Source organism: Diorhabda sublineata, chromosome X (assembly GCF_026230105.1).
Source record: "Diorhabda sublineata isolate icDioSubl1.1 chromosome X, icDioSubl1.1, whole genome shotgun sequence".
NCBI classification, from domain to species: Eukaryota; Metazoa; Arthropoda; class Insecta; order Coleoptera; family Chrysomelidae; genus Diorhabda; species Diorhabda sublineata.
The window spans coordinates 22,230,169-22,254,258 of NC_079485.1; the positions used below are offsets into that span (position 1 = coordinate 22,230,169).

Below are 24,090 nucleotides of genomic sequence, written 5' to 3' on the forward strand. Positions count from 1 at the left end.
CAATTTTTTTGTTTATTTGTTGTTTCGCAGTATTCAATTCTGTATTCTTTTAAAATATTATAATATAAAAAAAAATTGAATCGTGTTTTGTCGAAGCGAAGCAATAGACGAGCCACCACGACTTCCCTACTTAGCACTTCTAGATTTATTCCTCTGAAGGTGTCTAACATCGATTTATTCATAAAACTTTGACTGAAGATTTGAAGAAAAGCATAACATTTACTTGTAGAAAGCAGAAAGAAGTTTGTAGAAATGTCATAGAGAAGTTGAAGGGCAATATTTCGAAAATTTAATGAGCTGCTATTTATTAATTTTTACATTTTATTACAGTACATAAATATCTTCGCGGCTTATCTTGATTTTTCAAAAGTGGGTACTAAAAACAAAGATTAAGGATGTAGAGTTACATGTAATTTAATTGAAAAACAAACTGTTCCTCTTAAAAAAGTGTGACGAAGTTTCGTATGTAATTTTTTATATAAGTAGAAATGTAGAGAGTGATAAGCTTTCAAATTGACACCCCGCATATAATATCAACAGAAGTGAAACTTTATAGGTACATTTCAGATAAATATATAGTATGTAAACAATATAAAACTGTGTGACGTATTGGTTGTGGTTTGTAAGTGAAATTGGCATTTATTTTTCATAAATATAAAATAACTTACAGTCAATGTGACATTTTCTCAATTTATTGGCATCTTCTCCATGGCACAAAGAATACAGATTTCTGCCAGTCAGTTCTTCGGGTGTATATTCTAAGAGATCCATTACCTTGGGTTCACAGTGTGCTATTTTGAAATCGAAATTTATCCTAGTAACGAACATGTCAGTTTCTAATCTAATTTCGTGTACACTAGGAGGTGGAAGAGCTATGGCGAGTGCCACCATTCCTAAGAGTGGAGGTTGAGATTTTCGTGTGTGGGAGAATGTATACTGCGGCCTTAGCCTGCTTAATATTAATACGACCTGCAAAAAATATACTTGTATGTAAGATCCCGTTTATTTTGATATATAATTATCAACTACTCGATATTTTTGGCATCTTGTACAGAGAAGAGGAAATGTACTAAATTAAAGGACTTTTCCTTAAAGATAAATTATAAAAATATTCTTCCTACCTTGTATTTAGATATGTATATAATAGTTTTTTTTTAATTTTTCTTCCTAAATTTTATCAAATCGTACTTTGTGTTATTGCTTCAATTGATATATGTTTTGCACATTAACCCTTTGTACTTACTTACAATAAAACATGTACTATAGTGTGTATTTTGTGTGTAAAAACAATTAAATGATTTTTTGTTATTTTGTATCATCGCATTTACATTTATATATTAATAATGAAGTAACATACTATTTTTCAGATCCACTAGAACTACAACAAAAATAATTTCTATTTTATCACAAGGTGTGATCAAAACTTAAGGCGAGTTATTTTACAGAAAACAAAGTAAAAAAGTAACATAATTTTTGGATTGATAAAAGTATTGTAGTTTATAATTATCCCAAAGTTGAATGCATGAATAGAAGACTTTTTTTAGAATGACCTTCATTTGTGTTTCCATTTTAGTACATTTCACATAGTGCTAAATATGTGTATGAGGACAGAAACCTTTTAGCGGTCAAATGCTGATGAATCAAGACTTGTGACACTGAGCGGTTTCGAGTTACAGCGGAACCAATTTATTCTCAAAAAGACACAGTTTATAGACTATTCATAAAATATGAGGATTGGTATATATAAAAAAATGATAAAAAAATGAATGTCTTGAGTAGTTAATGTATAAAGTAAACAATTATCTATATACATTTATGCACACAGAGATCATACATACCCACAAACATTAAGATTTTGTTAATTCATAATAAATAGTTCATAGACATTTGAGCGGGACTATTGAATAGGGATGTAATTGGTCGAAATATTTCCTTGACAATTTATCAATGTCATTGTTTGGTTAAGTTCCATTATTTCCCGCACTATTACCGTAAGACTTGAATTACTTGTTACAAGTTAATAAATTTCAACAGTCCGCAAAATTTTGTAGATGAAATGAATTTATTGATAGTAGAGCTTCTACAACAGGTATATGTACTTACCCTATATCCGGAAGATTTAAAATGACATCCTCTTTTAGTTAATGTTGATTTCATTCTAACGCAGAACGCTCTGTCGAGACCCTTGTAGGGTGGATTTGCTCCTAACGTCATTTGCGTGGACACTGTAACAAAAAGAAAATTTTACGGATGATGATGATGAAGAATGTTAGAATAATCAAATATTAAGGGGTTTGTTTAACGAAGGGTTATAGCTTTGGAAGATAAATGCTTGATTTGAGTTGGAAACATAATTACATAAAATCATATAACACGATGTCAGTGCTACGAATTTCCCATTACATTGTCGCTATTAACTGAATTTTTATCTCATTTAAATGGAACTTAAGCTGGATATCTGGTATGCAATTGGTTCCACATAATAAATACTTCAGTTAGAATGAATTTGTTTTTGTGCTTTTGTATGAAACTTAAAAATAAAGTGTTACCAGTACTATAACGGCAATTACAATATTTTTGATAGCTATCTTTTCTATCTTTGATTTTTAGAATATGTCATTTTCTCTGTATCGTCGACCATTTTGTCTTTTTTTTCTCCTGCTCCTTAACTTTTGTGGTCTTTATTTCTTAACGAATATTTCTACTGCATTGGGATATTGTTATTTATCTCTTAGTTTAAACAATTTCCTCCGCAATGATCTCCAAATAAACCTCTCAAATTTTAGTCTTATTTTCTATAATTTGTTCTTTTCAGTCACTTTTATTCACTGCAATTATTAGATAATGACTCCAAAACATTCTTTGCATATAATGAATAAAGAAGTGATTATATTTTGTTTTATTTCGTCTTTTATAACAATAAATTATCAATCCATCTATATTCCATATAAGCATTACCGACAAGAATTTATGAATTACAAATTAACTATATTTTTTTGGTTTTGATTATTTTTTCAAGTGTTCTAGTAACTTAATAGTACTTCATTGTTTACAAACGAAAATAGGGTTTATTGAATTATCTCTAAATTAAACCGAAAAATACATGTTTTTTCAAATTTTGCTCTTGATCTTATCTTTTCTGTTGCATTTGTTAACAAAAAATTAATTTTCTGGATAAAACCAGTATATACACCCATCACCCATCACACACACCCACACACGCACTCACAAACACACATCCACTCACGCACAGATACACAAAAACACACTGCCAAGTACCACTACACAAACATCCAGAATTACACTGTTTGATACCCGTTCTTAAAACCAAATTATCGTCTTCAGAGACTGAAGGTAAACTTTTTTTACCTTCGATTGTTGGTGAAATAGTAATCAGTGTGTTTAGTGAATATTACCAAATAATTTCAAGTTAGTACACAAATGGTACTATTATTTATGGTAATGATCGTGTCCAATCATAAGAAGAATGGGAAATATGAATTGCTCGGTTATTTCGAATTATCTTCTATAATGTTGTTAGTGTCCCAGAAAAAATTTCTCCTAAATTTTGAAAAATATATCAAGTGCGACCTTTTACTATGTACATTATAGAGAATATAATTTTCAGAAAAAATACATTTATGAGAAAGTTGATAAAAAGGCGGACACATACATCGTTGAAAACCATGGTTGGACGCTTCTTACTACATTACGGTTTTAAAAATCTTATCTTGTTAAAAAGAGGGATATCATTTCCCAACAAAGTGTCCGATTTTTGCTTTTTCACCATAAATACACGATTTATGATGCCTTTAAAAAGCAAATCATGGCTCCTATTATCTGGAGAGCAATTTTCTAAGCCCGTTGTCACCCAAATCATCTTGAACCGTTTGAGAATTTCCACTACCAGTCTCCATTCTCATGACAATATGTAGATTTTAAATGCTACAATATGGAACCATTTGTTCTGATATTCACTCGTAATTCCCAGTTTTTGACGATACATATTGTGATTCAATTATTCAACTACCTATATGGTCAGTTGAAAATTGATTCTGTTTGCTGTAACAGTGAATGTTCAATATATTCATTTGTTACCTCAACAGAAATGTTTCGCCAGTATATTGAGAAACTCATCCTTAAAATATTTTTTTTACTTTGACGGCTATTACTGTGGTTCCCCACTATTACTTAGAAATCTCTACTATATTGAACATTCACCTTTTCATTTGAATTTCATGTCGAATATTGTGAAAAATTTTAATGTGCAAATTAGTGAAATATTCTCAGAAGGAATTCGGTAACAGGGACAGACAAGGTTGATTAATAAATTTTATCAATTTGGGTGTTCTGAATAGTCTTTACAGGTTATGAACTATAGAGTTGTATGATTCTGACAGGAAACTGTGTTTTAACATGCAGAGAGCGCCTTCTGTACGTGGTCAATTGTTATTCCGTGTTGACGCTACGTGTCACGCCCAGGAATGCCGGGTCGCTTGCTGCTTACTGCTTATTACTTGCTGCGCATCGTTGTCCATAATGTTTGGTCGACTTGTTTAGTTCATTTATTTATTGTATTTTCGATATATATATATATATATATATATATATATATATATATATATATATATATATATATATATACATATAAATTTCTCTCATTTCCTTAGACCTTTTGATATCTAAAATGTCGTCATCTTGATTATGCAATCATTTTGATTTTAGGTTTCTGACTAAAACGTCATCAATACAATAAAAAAATAAAGCTGCATTGACGGATCACGACATATCAAAAAAACATAAATTCAATTGTAAAGATCCAAAAATTCTTGAAACCAAATCAAATACACGAAAAAGAGTATTTTTAGGAATAGTTCACATTCGTAAGAACAAGAAAGCTATTCGATGATAAAAGAGACCTAAATAATTTAAGTAAAAGCTGCTAAAAATTTTTGAGATGTAAAAACTAAGGAAAAATTAATTTTTCACGTTGAAACAGTTTATTTTGATATTCATGATGACACACGTTTATTTACAAAATGATATTCGCATACATTTTCGACTAGACAAAAGAAATTTAGTTGGTATGATTACAAATATACATAAAATATAGCACATTAGTAGTAAAATGAATGAACTATATCAATTTATCAATAATGAAATAAAAAGTTGTTGATAATCTCCTATCTCACACTATTTTGTTTTATATAGTTGGTAGCCATGTTTATATTAATTTTTAATTTAGTTAATTTGACAGGGGACAAGCACTCTTAGATATGTTTAAGTGACAATGTAGTAGTGACACAAAAATTGTCACAGGCGAACGTGGTACAATTCGTAATTTTTAAGAACTTTTAAGTATTGAGCAACAATCCTAAGATTGTTCAGCAAGAGTTTTTGTTAATCAAAGGCTTCTGTTGTACATAGAAAGGGTGAAAGTTTTATCCTGTATAGTCATCATTTTGCTGTACCTGTATATGAATATTTCTTAACTGTGATTAATGAATTCTTTCCTTACAATATTTAATTTTCTTCTATATTCTTATATCTTCCAGTTTCACACATCTTCAATGTCTTTAACTGCTCTTTGTTATTCTTCAAAATGTTTTGATATTTTGATTGTTGTATTCTGATAAACTTGATACATTACCAATTCCTTAGATGTTAAATTGTTGTTACTAATTCTAGCTACCGTCAAAAAACCCGATTTTCGTTTGTCAAAACTACTAGTTTTCTCTGTAACAGTACAGTCTGAAAATTTACTTGACAACTCCAATGGCTCTTGTATAGATAAATTGCCAGATGTACACGCATGAACACACAAACTATCAACTCATTATCAACTTGATGCTCTTCAACGATCATATCAGTATCTACTACCAGTATGTACAGCATATGAATGTTCTTGGTTTACTATACGGTCATTCACTTTGAAGTAACTGTTATCTTCATAAATGATTGATATTGATTACTATAAATACGAAGTCATATTTTTATAATAATTCATAAGTATTCGAAAGCTCAGAATATATATTGTAGTTATTCTACTTTGGTGATTCTCTGCTACGTTCCCTATAAGAAAACGCCCATACTTCAGCTGGCAAAGAAATAAGAACGTATTTCAATTTCAAAAAACAATTGAATGGGAAGAAAAATTAACTAACTTTATTATTTACAGAATCTTCCAATAACCGTTAGCCACGATAGAAGATTTTTATTCTTCATTGTTCCTCAAAACCCAGAATAAATCACTTCCGCGTTTGCAAGGAGTGTAGCTGAAGATCACATCTAATATCTTCATTGCTTAAGGCATATTTTTTTCAATTTTTGAAAATATTTCAATACTCAAATAAAATTACTAATTCCTATGCTGCTCAATTAATGATGTTTTCAAACTTCTGTACTTTTAAAAGGAAAAGCTACACAGTATTTCACAGATAATGGAAATATATCCACTATTCATCATATTATTTCAATGTCTTGATGAATATTTATTCAATAAATTAAGTATGTGTAATAAACAAGAGTGATATTTATTATGCTGGTTCTATAAGTCGAATTAACTATTTTCCTATCTTCCTGTAGTCTTATTAGGTACTTAAAAGTTCCATTGAGATCTTATTCACGTATCAAATTTAAGTCAGGTAGCTGCTATCCCTTACTAAGGACTATACACTCTGAAAACATAACAAACCTTATCTCGAGTGTCATCAGAGTGAATTGTTTTATGAGTACCGACCTTCTAGACTGTTTCATTCATAATATATATGAAAAACCATCCTTACTACAATTCATAATTACATGTACACCGAGAAGTTCTCACGACAACATTTCATGATGTAGATCTTTAAGGCAACGGCTTTAAGGTTAATAAATAACATCAAACTAGTGAATTTCAAAATCGGTATTATATGTGATTCTACTTGTAACCGAAAAATATTCATATGTCATATGAATATTTACAAACTAATACATTATATGATGCGGAATGGCACCGCATTATACTGTTTTTCTCATTTAAAATTCAATTCTGCCAAATTAAATATAAACAAGTAACCAATATGAGGATGTATTGATATCTAGTTAGCCTAGACCAGTTCCATGCATAAACAAAATATTGCGTTACCATAGCAACGAACAATAACTTATTAGAAGTAGCAGTGTAAAGTTTGACGTCAAAAAAGTAAACTAGAGTTACGCTGTATAATATATAATTAAAAGAAAAATGTCCATAAAAATTGTGAAAATCGAAAAATTGTACAATCGAGCCATTATCAAGTACCTGTATTTAAAAGGGTTAAGAGATAAGCAGATTTACGAAGGTATGCTTAATATCCTTGGTGAGGCCAGGGAAGGCCAGTTTCTGTGTCAGTCCCCGAAAATATCAATGCAGTTCATGACATGATTTTATCAGACCGTCGAATTGGGCTAAAACGGATATCTGAAGCACTGAATATTTCATACGAACGCGTTCATCATATAGCTCACGTCAATTTGGACATGAGAAAAATTGCTGCAAAATGGATCCCAAAATGTTTGAATGTTGACAAAAAGCATGCAAGGCGTTCGATCTGTGTTCGATTTGAAAACAATGTAGACTTCTTAAGCCGAATTGTTACTATGGATGAGACTTGGATACATATCTACGATCCAGAAACAAAGCAACAATCGATGGAATGGCGACACTCTGGTTCTCCAAGACCTAAGAAGTTTCGTGTCCAAAAAGCTTCTGAAAGTTCTTGTTTCAGTTTTTTGGGATTTGAATAAGGGTAGAACAATAACTGGAGATTACTATTCGACATTACTGACCACTCTACGGGGAAAAATTAAATAGAAAAGACGCGAAAATCTATACACAGGTGTTTTGTTTGGCAGGACAACGCCCCTGCACACAAATCTCATGTTACCATGCAAAAAATTCGTGATTTAGGGTTTGATTAACTAGAACCCCCCCTTATTCACAAGATTTGACTAAGAATTTTTCAATATACTCTCGTAAATATTTACTATTATTTGAGTGATCCGATGTAATGGTTGACCTTTAAATAGAATGTTGGAAAAATTTTGAAATATTGTAAGGTAGTGGAGGCAAATATGGCACACACACACACACATATATATATATATATATATATATATATATATATATATATATATATATATATATATATATCATTTAGCATAGTAAAAATGTAGAGTTATATATATTCTTCATTGTATTACCCTAGGGCCACATTACACATCTGGTCGGATTATATGGCCCACAGTAAAATCTTCAAACTTAAAGAATATTGATGTCGTTTTAATTTATTTAAGATGAGTTCACAAAATATTAAACTAATTCTAATTCATACGAAAAGTAAAATATAAAAAGGAAACATTCAACAACTTTGGAACTGTTCATCGTCGTTAGGCTCAAGACCAACGCATTCGTCGTGATACCAAGTAAAACATTGAACTGAAAGTTTCGAAGTTGGATATTCCCTAGCTGCTTGGCCATATCCCTCCGTGAAAAGGCTTGTTGTTACTTGCTGCGCTTTATAATTTAACGCCTTTCGCCTAACCCTAGTCTCTCCAACATTCTTTCCTTCGGTAGGAGTCGGAAGTATTTCTTGAAAAGACGTATTCATTATCTTAGTTGGAGAATATTGTTGAGGGATTGGTTTGCTTCTTCTAATCAAAGTCGCCAGTGGGACATTTTCATCGACTGAACTCGGAAGACTTTCATTTATTTCATGGTGCAAGGGTCTTTGTGTTACTAAAGAAGGTGCGCTCACAATATTTTCCGGCGTCATACACTTGGGCCCAACACGGGAAAATATTATGTTGAATCTAGGCTTCTTTGTGGGAAGGTATCCCAGTATCTCAAAAGTTCCTGATCCCAGTTTGCTTCAAAAGAGCGAAATACAGCCTTATATAAGAGATTCTGCTGTTTCAGCAATGGTAAAATCTAAATGCTTGTATCTCCATCAAACACAAGCAGTGTAGACCCGTTCGATTTATACTGAGCAAAATGTCTTAGAAGAGTTGTGTCGTCATAGAGCCTGTAGGTGCCATTTTAACCAGTGTTTCGTGAGGCAAATTATCGCAAAATTCTGGTTTTAATCGTTTTCCTCGAAACAATATCATAGGTGGAATGGAGTTGCCCATAGCATTACAACAAGCTACGATTGTTACATTTTCGGCGTGTTCAGGCGCAACCATATGAACCCGCCATACTCCTCTCTCCGACAGAACGCATTGTTGATGGCATATTTTGAGGCGGGAACCTTTCTCGTCCATGTTGTATATATTTTGGGGTTTATCCTTAATATTCAATGTTGTCATAAGTTCGGTTATCTTGGTGAAGTAGTCGCCCACAACTGCCTTGTTTAGTTTCTGAGCACGGGAAGGCTGTGCCTTGCGAACGGACAAATCGCCATTTCTTTTTAAAAACAAAGCAAGCCAGTCTTTTCCAGCAAGCTGTTTCTCTTTATTAAAGTGATTAGGAATGTGGTTGATATCACAATATCGAAACATTTGATGTCGCTCAAGTTTGGGAGTAAGAGGCAATCCAATTTGAGAGTATCGCTTAATCCGTTGCACAAAATTTCTCTCCTGTTCCTGATTTAATATGCTTGGACGACCCAGTTTCTTTTCTGACAAGAAAAGAAACTTTCTGACAAGCCTTGAACTAAATATCGCCATACGTGCGCCTTGGTACCTCGAATCTAGAACATACATTTCTTTGAAATTCTCCGCTTCTGACAGCTGCTACTGCTTATTCAAGTTGGTCTTGAGACCAATGCTTGCGCAGGTTTTTGCAAATATTCCCCATCTCAAATCTAAAGCAAACAAAAGAAATAGAACAGTTTTAAGGTAATACATTCCACTGGCGGGTTATATGGCCCCTGGGCCATATAACTCATCACATCGTAGAGCCATATTAACCGAAAGTACACCCAGACAACATAATGGGTAAAAACAACACTTAGAGTTTCATCGCTTAATAACTATTCTGTGTATAGCTACTTCACTACGTACACTTACCTCTCTTAATTGGGTACGGCGTTCACGTTGATTCTTACAGAAAAACGTGCTCAAGAAATTAGCGCGAAACTTATACCAAAATACTTTACTTTTTGTGCTAGCGATTTTGGGCCATATTACCCGCTGGGTCAAATTTACCTCCACTACCTTACTAAATGATGAAATCGTTTTTTGAACAGGAAAAGAGATGCAATATAATAATATGTGTCAATTACATATATCGAACAAATATTTTAAGATTGCCTTAAATCGCTACTTGAACATATTATATTTTATTGAACGTTTTCCATCTTCATTAAACCTCTTTGTAACGCAATGAATCTATTGACAATTGAAAATAATAAAACTTCTTCGTTCTCATATGGCTTAAACAAAATAATAAATTTGAGGAAAATACTATGGAATAACAAGTTTCATTATTGATATTAATATACATAGTTATATTAACTAAAACTACAGCTGCTGAGGAACAGAGAGCTCTTTGTGCTCCACTGGGACCTATATGCCGATAATTATAAAGAAAATATGTCTGGGACACTCTGTCATTTCTATACAAGAAATTGGCGAAATCCTTATTATGTACGCCAAATAAAACATTTTTTTCCTCATAAGAATTTTAAGCAATTTATGATTCTCTACATCTACTGAAAATCTTCCTGTAGGATCGTGTCTTCTGAATGTGCCTGATATAGTTGATACAGACTTATCCGCATGTTCCAATGTGTAACTATATATCCCTTCTATTTTGTACTATTTTGTATTTCATTTTTGGATTGATATTTTAAAAAATATACACGCATTAAATAGTTCATAATTATTTAAAGCATGAAAGCCCTCATGGTCGATATTTTGGTACGATGTATTATTGAATAATAAGATAAAATATTGACCGGCGTGATCGATACCTTTTATAAATTTGTTGTAGTCAATCGAGCTACCAAATACTTTTTTTGTTGCATAATATTTGATGAAGGGAAATCATCCGGACGGGGGGATTTTTTGATTACCACAATTGTAATAAAATGTTTACCTTTTAACGTGGATTTTTCAAGAGGTAAGTACCCACCCGCTGGTAGGCAAGTCTGCGAAATAGCTCCTAGCTTCCACACCTGGTTCAAAAATATTAATATCCGAACCATATTTTCCAAATATACTTATAACAACGTAAATACGTAATTGATGGATTTATTGAATCATTTTCTAATTAGGTAAAGAGTATTAATTGATTAATGTCCTATGTCGGAATTAAAACAGTTTTATTTATATGTTGTATGGGTAGGAGTAACCGTTTATGTGTTTAACTTTCGTATAAGGTACGTACCTACTTTATTCAAAATGAGTGACACGTACATACCACGAAGTATAAAATTTGTAAGTAAATACGGGTGACGCCCACTCGAGATAAGCGGTAATCATTGTGACTTTTTAGAAAATTCGTCAGACATTGATTATTTTCCACGTAAGCAATAAAATCCATTTGAAAACAATGACGTCGTAAGATCGGTATATCTTTTATGAATAATTTGATTTTATGAACCTCTAAAGACATGGAAAGGAAAGAGGACATTTCATAAAACATCTACAAAACGAAAAAGTGATGGATTGGAAACAAAATTAAACAATGTCATATAGGATGTTGAGAGGAAATATATTAGTTTGTATCATATTTGTTCTGATCTTGATTTTCTTTATTTAAGTAATTTACATCCCTGTAGATACATTATACACCAAAATTATACCAAAATTAACGTAATTTTAGAATTATAATTTCAGTCACAATTAATGAAATATTTATTTATATATGAAAAAGTATATTTTATCAAATGAAATGTATATTGTAATAGTATTATTATAAATCATAAAAAATGACAAAATATACTTTTTGAAGTAACTATAGTCTATTTCAGAAAGGTGTAGAGTAATAAAATGGAGAATTCCGTCCAGTTCGGCTCAATTTCGGTGTGTCGGCCATAGGTGTAGGTGTTGAAATAGTATTGTTTGTAATATTAAACTTTCAAGTAATTGCGTAAGAGAATTAGGAAAAGTAGTAGTAAATATTGTGTAGGGATTACTTAGATAGTAGATTATACAGTTACGTTTTCCGTTTAACAGGTACCGTTTAACCTTCTATTAGTACCTATTTTACATTCGGCTTTACTTTTAAGGCACGCCTTTGGCACACTATTTTCAGTGTTTGTGAATGGATAACAATAGGCTAAACCCATAAATTGACCGCAACTCGGATGGTACTACCTGCATTTGATAAAAAGAAAAATAATTTTACAATGAAATCAATGCCAAACTATGAAAGTAGCTTAAATATTCGTTGAGTCACTCTATGGTCCCTTTGCATACCTAATGAGTTTTTATTACTCTATACCTTTCTGAAATAAACTATAATATTGAAACTTGTCTTCTATAGCATTTATTGCTAGGTATTTGACAACAATATCTCATAGAATTAATGTTCTTGTTTATTTTCAAATTTGATTCAATCGCAAAAATATTCGTCTTAAAGTGTTTTTTGGTTTATGGCACACATTGCAATACATGCACTTCGAAATTGTATGTAGAGTACTTTCGTTTTCTGAGTGGTTAATACGGGCCACCTCTATCTAGTTACTCTTTATTTTCCACATTTCGGACCCCTATTTATTCTAGTTTGAGCCAGACTAGCCTCTAATGTAGTCCCACTGCATAACATTAATCAGCCGCTATCATACTGCTAAGTCCCGACATTATTGCACTATGAATAGCATTTCCTTGGCTTTCTATTTACTCTGCTTCGTCAGTCACCAGGAAAAGAAAGTGCCTGAGTTCATCGGTGAACAATATTCTTCCCCCCATATCAATTATTCCAAACAATGTGTTCACGAGCAAAATGCAATCTTTATTTTCTATGGTTTTTAGTGAATAATATCTCTGTCGCATACTTCTAGAGCACAGAGCCCTAGCAATTATTGGCAACCCTTCTGGTAACAATCCTGTGTCTCAGTACGAAGTATCAAATATCTATTTTGGTTAAAAATTGTAACCCCTATGCTCTTGACAGAGTATTAAGTTATTCTTCAACAAAACGTGTTGAGAGTCTTGAAATGGTTAACTAAGTGACATTGAACTGCGGGTCAAACTTGAGTCTATTCTCCTTCGCTAAAAGTATCAATAAACTTGACAAATGCTTTAGTGAAACCTATTATGACATAAATTGAAGTATTAAAGCTATTTATTTCACAACGATTTTTGAAATTTAGCATTATTTTTTGTGTCTGCAGTATTCCATGTATTTTTTATATATTTCTCTAGATACTTTACCTTAATTTCCCACTTTATCCACAAACTAGCAGAATACATTTATAGATACATAGCTATAGGATAAATAATTAAAATTGAATCAAATTGATTGAAATTTCACTAAGTAATTACAGTTTATGAAAATATTTAGTGCTCAAATAAAAAGATAATTTTTTTGTGGCATTTTTCTAATACTTGTATCATGTTTTTGTTTAATTTCCAATAATTGCTTCATTATTTACATTGTTCTTATATTTGAAATTTATAGCTTAAATGATTATATGATTTTAAATATTTTAATGTATTATTGAACGTTATCATCCATGAGGAGAATAAATGATGATTTACATTTAAAATGAATAAATACAATGAAATGAACCAAGTTGTACTTACCGTCGGGATTGTTTGTTCCTGCCGTGGAGGAGCTCTCTTCTGAGCCACTTTCCGGTGAGGCCAAACTTTGGTTTTGTGAAAGACCTAATCCTAATTGTTCAGCGATTTCCGAGTGATCTTGATGATGGATATAATCGAATATACTACTTCCAGTCATCTCAACCTGAAGAAAAGCAGTCAGTTTACAAGAATCAATCAACTAGACACTAGACTATAGTATACACACAGAGTTTGAATGATGTTTGTTATATTATTCTTCTTAATCCAAAAATGTATTTACGAATATAAGTAGGGTAATAAAACAAATCAAAACGTCGGTCTTACGTTTTATTGGTGGTAAATTGTCATTTTAAATTGTGAACTTATTTTAATTTATATAGTGTCCGCCAAAGAAAACGTATTTGATAATAAAATCAATTAATCAATTAATTATTTTTCAAATCCTGCTCATAAAATAGATAACTTAATAATAATTGGGGATTTATACATTAGAATATATACATTAGAAGTCCTTTGCTATTTTCTAGTAATAGATAGATAGATATAGAACATATACACAGACATTCAAGCCTTTCTGGATTTGAAAACAGGATGTAGATCGTTAGATGATGCAGAATTACAATTTTACATACTGGTTTCACTGAAAATTATTTAAAAAGGGGAAATTTATTGAACGTGTCATGAGAGAACACTTATAAATGTTCAAATAATTTTATAAATATTCAATCACAGTCTACAACAAATTGAAATTAGATGCTCCATATTAAATAATGTAATAACTAGAGATAGAAAATTGAAGAAAAACTGATGTGGTAGTGAAACAATATGTTTCAATTGTGTTGAATTATGCAAATATTCCTAGAAACTTTCTTGAAGTTAGAAAAAAAAAAAGGAAAGGTTGATTGTGTTTTTCCCCCTTACGATAAACCTTTCATTTTGAAAAAATGAAATTAGGTGTGCGATCAACTAGTTTATTGCTGAACAAATTTTAAAAAATCATGGCAGATCATTCGGCATGGGATTATAATTAACAAATCACGGAGTGTAAGCGCGAATCGTTATTATTGCTAACCTTGCTGGATACAAAAATGTAAGTTTTCAGATTTATTTTGAAATATGAAGTAAATTTTGATAATGAAAAGATCATGAAGAAATGAAGAACAACAAAATAATGATATTTCTCAAAAACATATTCCAAAATAAAGCTTCGAAAAATTAGAGTAAAATATAGTTTTTCGACAAGAATTTCTGCATCTTAGTTATTAAGTATCTAACATATTCAATTCTATTCTAATATTTATAATAAATTTTGCTTATTGGAAGAATTGATAACAAACTTTTCCATTTCAAGATAAGATCGAATTAGAAACTCAGAAAATCATAATTATTGAATACACTAGAATTTCAAATTTGAATAATAAATTATTATGTGGTTTAAGTTAATTACTACTTATTGGAAAATTGATTAGAATTGAAAATTTTTTTGTCGTGTCTTATGTGAAGAAGAGCAGATGAATTATCTTGTCTTGTAAAAAGCAATTTAACGCACAAGCTTATGTTGTCCGTTCTATCGTGAAAATCCCTGAAAAAAATTCATTTTAGATGTGGTAGTTTCTCGACGTGTACGGTATACATTTTATCCGTTCGCCGCCTCCCGAAGCAGCAACTGCCTCGTTGGAGAATGCTCCTCACGTTCTTCTCTGCAGCAGCGTGCTCGCCATTCATAATAGGACTGGCGGGGCCCATAATCAATAGGGTATTTGCAACTGCAGGGAAAATGGCCGACCTTACAAGAATACGCACATGTTATCACCTACGAAAAATACCTCGACTCTCTTCATATTTTCAGAAGTTTTTTAGACGTACTGTTTTTCGGGTGAATTTTGTTTTCTTTTACAATTTACAGTTCTATGAGCGTCCCTAATTGGAAAATGTATTATTTTCAAAAAGTGAAAATCCCGTGATGGTCAAAAATAATAAATATACATGTCACGTTTGACATTTATGCATTTATATAGCAATACGTTTTTCATATAATTTTTATATATAGGGGAAACGTGAAAATATTACATGTTAACATTAGCTATTATTATGAGTGTAAAATTAAAGGTAAGAGCTGAGGGGAAAATCTGAAATTATTTATAACAGATGAATAATATGAGAGCATAATTGAAAACTACATATCAAAAACTATATATTTTGAGATTACTGTACATGCATACAGTGAACGTTAATTTTCCCATTTTCCATGGACAATCTTTCATGAATTATACCACATAAAATGATTAGAATAATTGAGAGATCATCAGCTATTTGACAGTCCCTAACCGCTTTCAAACCTTACATTTGTAGCCACATTTTAATCGAATTATATCATCAAATTAATCACTTCTTGCATACGATTAACTCAATGGAACTATATGCGTAAAATACCTAATAACTGATTTCAAAGATGCGGAGGCGGTAGTGGGGTTATCTTAAGCCTTAGAATAGGGATCTCCTTGCATCTTTTGCAAGCTTATATAACATACGAGGCATATAAGTACCGTTTTAGAATTAAAAAAAGAAGTGCAAAGATATCGCAATAATTTTATTTTTACATGAAAGCCTGTACCTTAATCTACTTTTCTACATAATTTCCGTGAATATTGAGGCACTTGTCATAACGTAGCACCAGTTTTTGAATACCCTCCTCATAAAATTCTGCCGCCTGACTTGTTAACCACTGTATCACAACTGTCTTGAAGACGCTGACCGCACAGGTATTACTTCAAGTGCAGGAATAAATGGTAATCGCTGGGCGCCAGATCAGGGCTGTAGGGAGGATGATCTAGAGTTTCCCATTGAAAAGATTTGATGAGATCTTTGGTCCGATTAACCACATGTGGACGGGCATTGTCAAGCAGCAAAACGATACCCTTACTCAACTTGGCACGTCTTTTGTTCTGAATTGCACGACGCAGATTGTTCAATGTCTCACAATAAGACGCTGCATTGATTGTCTCATTACGAGACCGAAACTCCACTAGCAATACTCCTTTTTTGTCCCAAAATACTGTGCACATGATTGTCCGGGCAGAAATTGTTTGCTTAAACTTTAATTTTTTGGGTGATGATGAATGTCGCCATTCAATGGATTGTTGTTTCGATTCTGGTGTGACGTAGGCCACCCATGTTTCGTCACCAGTAACAATTTGGTCTAAAAAATCCTCATTTCCATGTGGTCCCGCTCAAGGAAAGTCAATGCACTGCCTAAACGTTGGATTTTGTGCAAATCCGTCAACATTTTTGAAACCCAATGTGAACAAAATTTCCGGTATTTCAAGTTCTCGGTTACAATGCGATACAAAACACTACGAGAATATTGAGGAAAGTAGTCGCACAATCATGAAATTGTAAAGCGTCTGTTTTCTTTCATCTTTTCGTCCACTTTCTGTACCAAATCTTCATTAACGGCCGAAAAATGCCCACTCCGTTCTTCATCATGCACATTTGTGCGGCCATCTTTAAATGCTCTCACCCATTTCCTTACCATTCCATCACTCATAATGTTTTGTCCGTAAACTTCACAGATCTCACGATGAATATCGATCGGTTTTACGCCTTTAGTACTAAGAAATCGTATAACAGCCCGTACTTCACAATCAACGGGACTCACGATTGTCGAAGGGATCTTAAACACTCAGTAAACAACGTACACAATGAAGAATCAGACTGTAATGGCGTCAGTGCGTAGACAAGAGATATAGGTAACTAGCGCGCATGTGCGGAGCGCCGACCTTGGGGTTGCGGCGGCGGAATCCCAAAACGGTACTTACTTAAAAAATATGCCTCGTACAACATCTATCCACAGAAACTGCAAGTCTATTGGGAAATTCTTCGAGGCGAAGGTATCTGTGACAGCAGTTATCCTGATAAATTATAACAGGAGTTTGATAGCACAGTTTATTCATGTGTTCACAAGATCCAAAGATCGAAACCAACCTCCAGAGGTTAAGCATTTCTACCCGTAATTGCAAGATGAGTATCAAACATAGAGTCGACCGCAGTCACGTTTTTCGAGAGAAATAAAATTCAATATTCCTCGCGGCATGTAGTCAAGAAATCAGTTTTTTTCTTTCTAAAACCGAGTTTCTTCGACAATATTTTCAAATATACAGTAGGATTATTCCTTATACAACAAACAGATTAGTAAAATAACGAAAGTGGTACATCATATAGTTATCAACAATAAGCAAAATATGGATACTAGATTAACCATGAGAAGTACAAATTATAAAAAAAAATTTGTATATTCAACTGTTAAAACTCTGACACTTGACACCTTTACAATGTGTGACACTGTGAAGGCCAAACTTGTTTATCGAAACAGTGCAATTGTGATTGTAGTGATAGTGTAAACTTTAAATGAGGAAAAGGAAGCTTTCAGACAAGAAGAAATTGTGGAAAACATTTTCAGATTTTCAAGGTGGTCGTCATGGAACGTTATCTTAAACATTTGAAGTGAAGTTTCACTAAAATCCAACAAATGACTGTTATCAAAAAATATGTACTTGTTAATGCTAAGCTTTACTTGAGTAATTTTTGATCAACACTTTTCGGCGTATTTATATAAAAGAAGTGGGAAGGAGTAATTCAATGTTTTTAAATAAATAACTGTAACCTCACTTACGTGTAATATGTTTAATACTTTACGTTATCGCTAGAGTGCATTTTCTTTATAATTAGAAAATTGAGAATTGCTTTATTACTTGTGTAATTACTACATTACACTAATATTTATTCAAGTTGGAGTTGCTTATGCGTAGACTTTACAACATCTGGAATTTCGGCTCTTTCCAAAGTACAAATGGTGTCATTTTTCTTAGTTTCATGTCCCCTTCCGCTGCTAGTAGAATTTAGTAAACAATAACTAAAGCACAAACAATCTAAACACGTAATGTCAAAGTATCAGGGAGGCCAGAGAAATAGTCTTCTCTAAATTCATACTTGCCGATGTCTATATGTTCTCCCAAATTTTTGAAAAATGTACTGGGCAATATATTTTGCTGCAATTTAAAAAAAGACATCTTCTAACAAAGTAGGAAATTGATTTCCAAGCGTATCAAAGAACACGGCATCATTCAGTTGTTGATACCACACATAGAGATTCCAAAGGGTTTGTTGTTGAACTTCGTGCAACTATATTTCCTAATCATGCTCACCATCGAATGATAAAATTTTTATTAAAACATACCTAGCGTACCTATACTCCTTTACAATACTTAGAATCGTCGTACATGATATACTCCAATGCGAGATATTGGTCTCATACTAACGTGGAGGTTGAATTCCACGTATGCTGAGACATCTTTACAATTGAACTTAAATGCTCCCAGTATCACGCAAATGTCGCACTTAATGCGGAAAAATTCTCGCATCATGTAATCGCCGATTCGAATATGGAGCTCTACACACTCTTTGAGCCAATTATGCATTTTGAAGACCTTAAAATATGCTGCAATCTTAACGACACGTTAAAATTTGAAAATGGTATTGCAATAGTTTTAAAGCATTTGTATGTGAAACTAACACAAATTTCACTGCCTCTAAAAGTATATATTTTAATATTTGTTCATCATTTGATTTGTAGGCATTTTTCCTTCATATTCTGCCTACCTTGTACTTCCATATTATAATTAATTATTATGCCCTATTTATGGTGATCAAGAATGAGTTTTTGAATTATAAAATTCCATTAACAAATCTTCAGAAAAAATTAGTAACGAATTTGTTTTAGAAACTACAATCTATTGATAATATACTAAGAAATAAAATTATTGACGTGAATCTTGGCATAATTGAAAATTGGTTATGTAGGAACTATTAGTTTTTAATAATTAGATGAAAAATCGGCTATTGAGTTAAGTTGAAAGTCATTGTCATATAATATTCAGTTACAAAGTGATATAAATAAAATAACTAAAAAGTGGTTATCATGTGTAAAACGTAAACGAATATAGTAATACAATAATATGTGGACGTTTTTCATTTTACTTCGCTGCTCCTCACACCAAGAATTTGATTATAATTACATCTAAACAAATGAACTAACAGAGTAAGGTGTAGTAATGGAAAATGCAGTGTATTTGTGCTTTTTAAAATTATATTGTAACTCAATGTCTTTATTTAGTCACTTCAGTGCAATATACTTTTAGCTCAAGTCTCTACGACTAATAGTTTCGAAGATTCAGTATTTTACATTCTTATCTATCTATTTATTACGAAATCATTTCACTACAAGTATTGAACTACAGCAAGAATTTGGTCGTAGATATAATTTCCGCAGTAATGTACTGTTTATGGCCAAGTCACGAATCTGTCTATTCAATGGTGATATGTAATATTATAGAAAATGACAGCCATGGTGGTGGGTTTGTTATGATATGGGATGGCATTAGTTTAGAGGCTCATAGGGGTCATTTGACAGCCGAACGGCTATATAACAGACATTTCATAACCATGTGTAATCCACATAAGCTACTTATTAAGAATTATTGATAATGGCTGTCCACAAGTCTTTATTTCAGTGTACCAAAAAGATTTTCAATAATCTATGCAAGGGGAGGTTATACGCGTTATACATTTTCAAGTTTGACAAATTATGCAAGAAATTGATACTGCCTTTTTAATATATCTAGTATTTTTATTTCAATGGTTTATTTTATGCAATATAAAAACGCTGTTTGACAAAGTTAAGAGATATTATACAGCTGTCATGTTAGAGCATTAATAGGCCTTCTAATTTCAGGTAGATTTTTTCATTTCCCATATTATGTGTAGATCCGTGTACATCTAGAAAGCACGCCATTGTTCTAATTATTATTATTATTTTTATTCATTAGAGAAACCCAACAGCGAACAGTGTATGGAAAGTCTACCTAAATTCCTCAATTAGTAATGAGTGTGTAATTCAAACTTAGTATGCGTCGCCAAATCCACATGAAAGTTGAATGAAATAATAAGGATTCAAAATGAGTACCTATTGTTAGGAAATAAGTCTTTACATATCCGATACAGTTATGCAACCTAAAAATATATAAACAGTAGACAATCGTAGGTACTAGGTACTTCCAATTACGAAAATAATTTTTTATAGTATCGTTAATTGTGAACCAATGTACTCTCAACAAAAATATCTGAGTATAAATTTTTATGAGAAGATAAGTAGCAGAAAAATATCTGCTTCAAAAGTTTAATAACAATAAGAATATCTACACATCTATTGAGACAATACGGAAATGTAAAGAGGAACCTCTAACAATTCTGTGATTTCTATGAAAAGTAGCAAAAAACACAAATTGTTCAGTGTATAATATCAAATCACATTCTGATCTGATGTCAGATTCGCATTGTACGTGAAAAATAATTTCTTCAATTAACAAGACTGAAACCAAATACCACAAAAATATATGGAAGGGACAAAGGACTAAGAAAAAACTTCACTCCAATGGATATGCTTTGAGATTCAATTAGTATTTGGGATAAAAATTATCTACAAAAGCTGAAATATTACTTACTTGTGAGAGGCCTAAATATATTGATACTGTTTCTGAAATATATAAAAATCGGCCGTCGGATGCTACAGCCAAAGCGAATCCATCTAAAGACTGAAAAAAAATAGTCAATAGTCAGAAGGAAATGATCATATCTATTAAATAATGTGATATTTATTATCTATAATCGAATATAATGGTTTTAAATACCTGCAGTATATGCGTTCCTTGATGTTGTTCAAATATTTCCATTGCCAAGCCACCTTGAGTTCTGTTTCTTCCAGCTGAAATATAAGAAAGTCATTGAAGCTTTTATCAACATCAGAGTTGCAATAACAAATTTTAGAAGCCTATAAGTTATGAATTTCTAAATTTTTGTTATGGAATAGAATGCCGTAATAGAATGAAGAAACATTTCGATGGACCATCTACCGCTGACAAAATCTCTAAATAATAATAATTTTAACTTCTCCGAACCTTTTTGTGCTCAACACAAATGGACAAAACTCGCAATAACTAAAAACATGAATGGTGATATTGTTTTTGTTATGGATCTGTGAGACTTGAATCCAAGTTGAACTTTAGGAAATTACTACTACTACCGACGGACAACTGCCATTGGCGTAAGTGGTAGGTTTCTTCGTGTTTAGAAACTAAATTTTCACCAGTGTAAGTATAAGCCAAGATGGCTTCGCACTTTTTTAGAAATTTAAGACGATTTATAGAGAAACTGGGAGGACCACTGATGTCATTTGTGTTGATTAAGTATTCAGAAAAAATAATAATATGATGTTCTTGATTTTAAATTAGTTTTTTTTGATAATTTTTAAAAGAAAGATAAATTTTGACGTTTCGACTTTTCTTTAAGTCGAACCATCTTAGTACAAATCAGGCTCCTATCCATTCAAGCAGGTTTCGGCGGATATTTTCATATCGTAGTCCAAAGAGACTCGTTTTTTAGATAAGTGTTCCTTCACACTCAAAAACTATAAATAATCACTGGGTGCTAAATCTGGACTGCTGTAGAGGCGACTTACAATTTCTTACTTAAATCGTCACAACAATAAATACCTTGCTTTTGCAGTTACAGGTAATCGGTGACGATAACTTCACATGATTGTATCCCATAACGTGGTTGCCATAATTTTCGCATCAGATAACGCGCGTATAGAAACAGAAACAATGTGCTGTATTCTACCATAGCAAAGTTTCAACTCAGACGAGATTGCAAGCACAATTACCTGAAATTTGTTTTGAATCATTTTTTCACGTCGTGCTATGTTGATTTCTGTCGTTAAATAACTTGGTTTGCTGATTGAAAAGGGCGATAGATACAGTTTCATCACTCGTTGACTGATCATTGCTTCTTCACTACAAATTTCCACTAGTTGACGCTGAATGTCAGATGCGAAGATATTCTTTATCCGTAAAAATTGCGTCACAACTCTTATTTCAACACGCGAACATTTTCCTAAATGACATTTCAATTGTTTCGAAACTTTTACTACTTTCTAGCGGTTTGATACAAATAAATTATGACAAAAAATTCAAACCCCCAGAATATGTGGTTTTATTGCAATTATTTTTTCTGATTATCCCTCGTATTTGAGTTAAGAATAGTTATGAGTTGTCAAGTTTATTTATAATTTATGTTAGCTAGTGTGATCAAAATTATAAGCTTCTTTATCATATTTCCAAAATATGTGAAAATTTCCAAAAATTTTTGAATCTTTTTCAGAAAAATAGTAATGTCAATATACAAATATTTATAATATATTGAGTCTGGATGTATTTGTTAGGTTGTATCAGAAAGATAGATTTGTTGGAAAGTCGAGGAAAAATTTCCAGGATTTTCCCGAAAACACTTAATTCTTTCGATCACTTTGAACGCACTTGTTGGTCCCAAGAGTAATATATTAATTTATTGATTCTGGGGTACGTTATGTGCCTGCAGATATGGCAAATAGCATTTTTCATCAGTAGTATTTCAGGGGCCGATGTCCAGAAATCATATTTCAATTGCCCAGTCTGTCTATCGGACTTGTCATTTGGGTTTAACGCAGATACGGATCCGGATATTTTCTTTCACACATTTATTAGGATAACCATTCAAATAAATATTTTGATTAAAATTACTTTCACTTTCTAAACTAGAATTCTGTTAATCTAATCTATCCAAATAAAAATTTCGAATTTAATCTTTCCCTGTTAAACTCTTTGACATAATCAAATAATTTTTTTAGATTTTTTGCTAAATATTTTAAACAGTTATTTGTTATTCGTTGGAACTCAAATCTCAATACAAATATTGATAGATCTAGGTATTTGTTAAGCTTGGATGAAGCGTTTTCTTCTTAAAAAATTCCTATTTTTCACTTTGAAATAAAAAATTCAGGTTAAAAAAGTACAGGAAGAAGATAACTCTTGAAATTAGTTTGTTGAAATCATACTTCTGAGTGGCGACGCTATACTTCCGTACTCAAATATTGAGCATTAACGTTCAGTTTGAATATACCTAAGTAACAGGATATAGTAGAAAAACCAAGTAGCACACTATTTTAGACGAATATCATGGACAAGACACTCAAACTTCATCAAATATTAGTATCTCTTTTTCCAAAACTCAGATTACAATTTATATGCATCCGATTTTTATGAGATAATTGTTATCTTTATCGTCAATCATGAAAAATAACAGATATTATCATATGAGGAAAATGTAAAGTTAGCAGAATTCACTTAAGAGAAAAGCTAAGAATAAAAACGTAATATTTCTTTAATTAAAAATGAATGTATTTCCACATTTATTTTAGAATGAAATTCACAACAAACTAATACTAAT

At 31.9% G+C, this 24,090-nt stretch overlaps 1 protein-coding gene across 1 annotated transcript in view; it reads right to left on the bottom strand.

Annotated features, from left to right (window-relative positions):
- Positions 1–24,090, bottom strand: part of LOC130450893 (protein trachealess) — a 67,860-nt gene that overhangs the window by 11,212 nt on the left and 32,558 nt on the right. The window contains exons 3-7 of the mRNA XM_056789596.1: positions 21,459–21,532; positions 21,273–21,362; positions 13,714–13,876; positions 2,104–2,225; positions 669–969 (exon numbers count right to left, since the gene is read on the bottom strand). Coding sequence (XP_056645574.1) covers positions 669–969; positions 2,104–2,225; positions 13,714–13,876; positions 21,273–21,362; positions 21,459–21,532 — 750 coding nt within the window. The remainder of the gene's footprint in view (positions 1–668; positions 970–2,103; positions 2,226–13,713; positions 13,877–21,272; positions 21,363–21,458; positions 21,533–24,090) is intronic.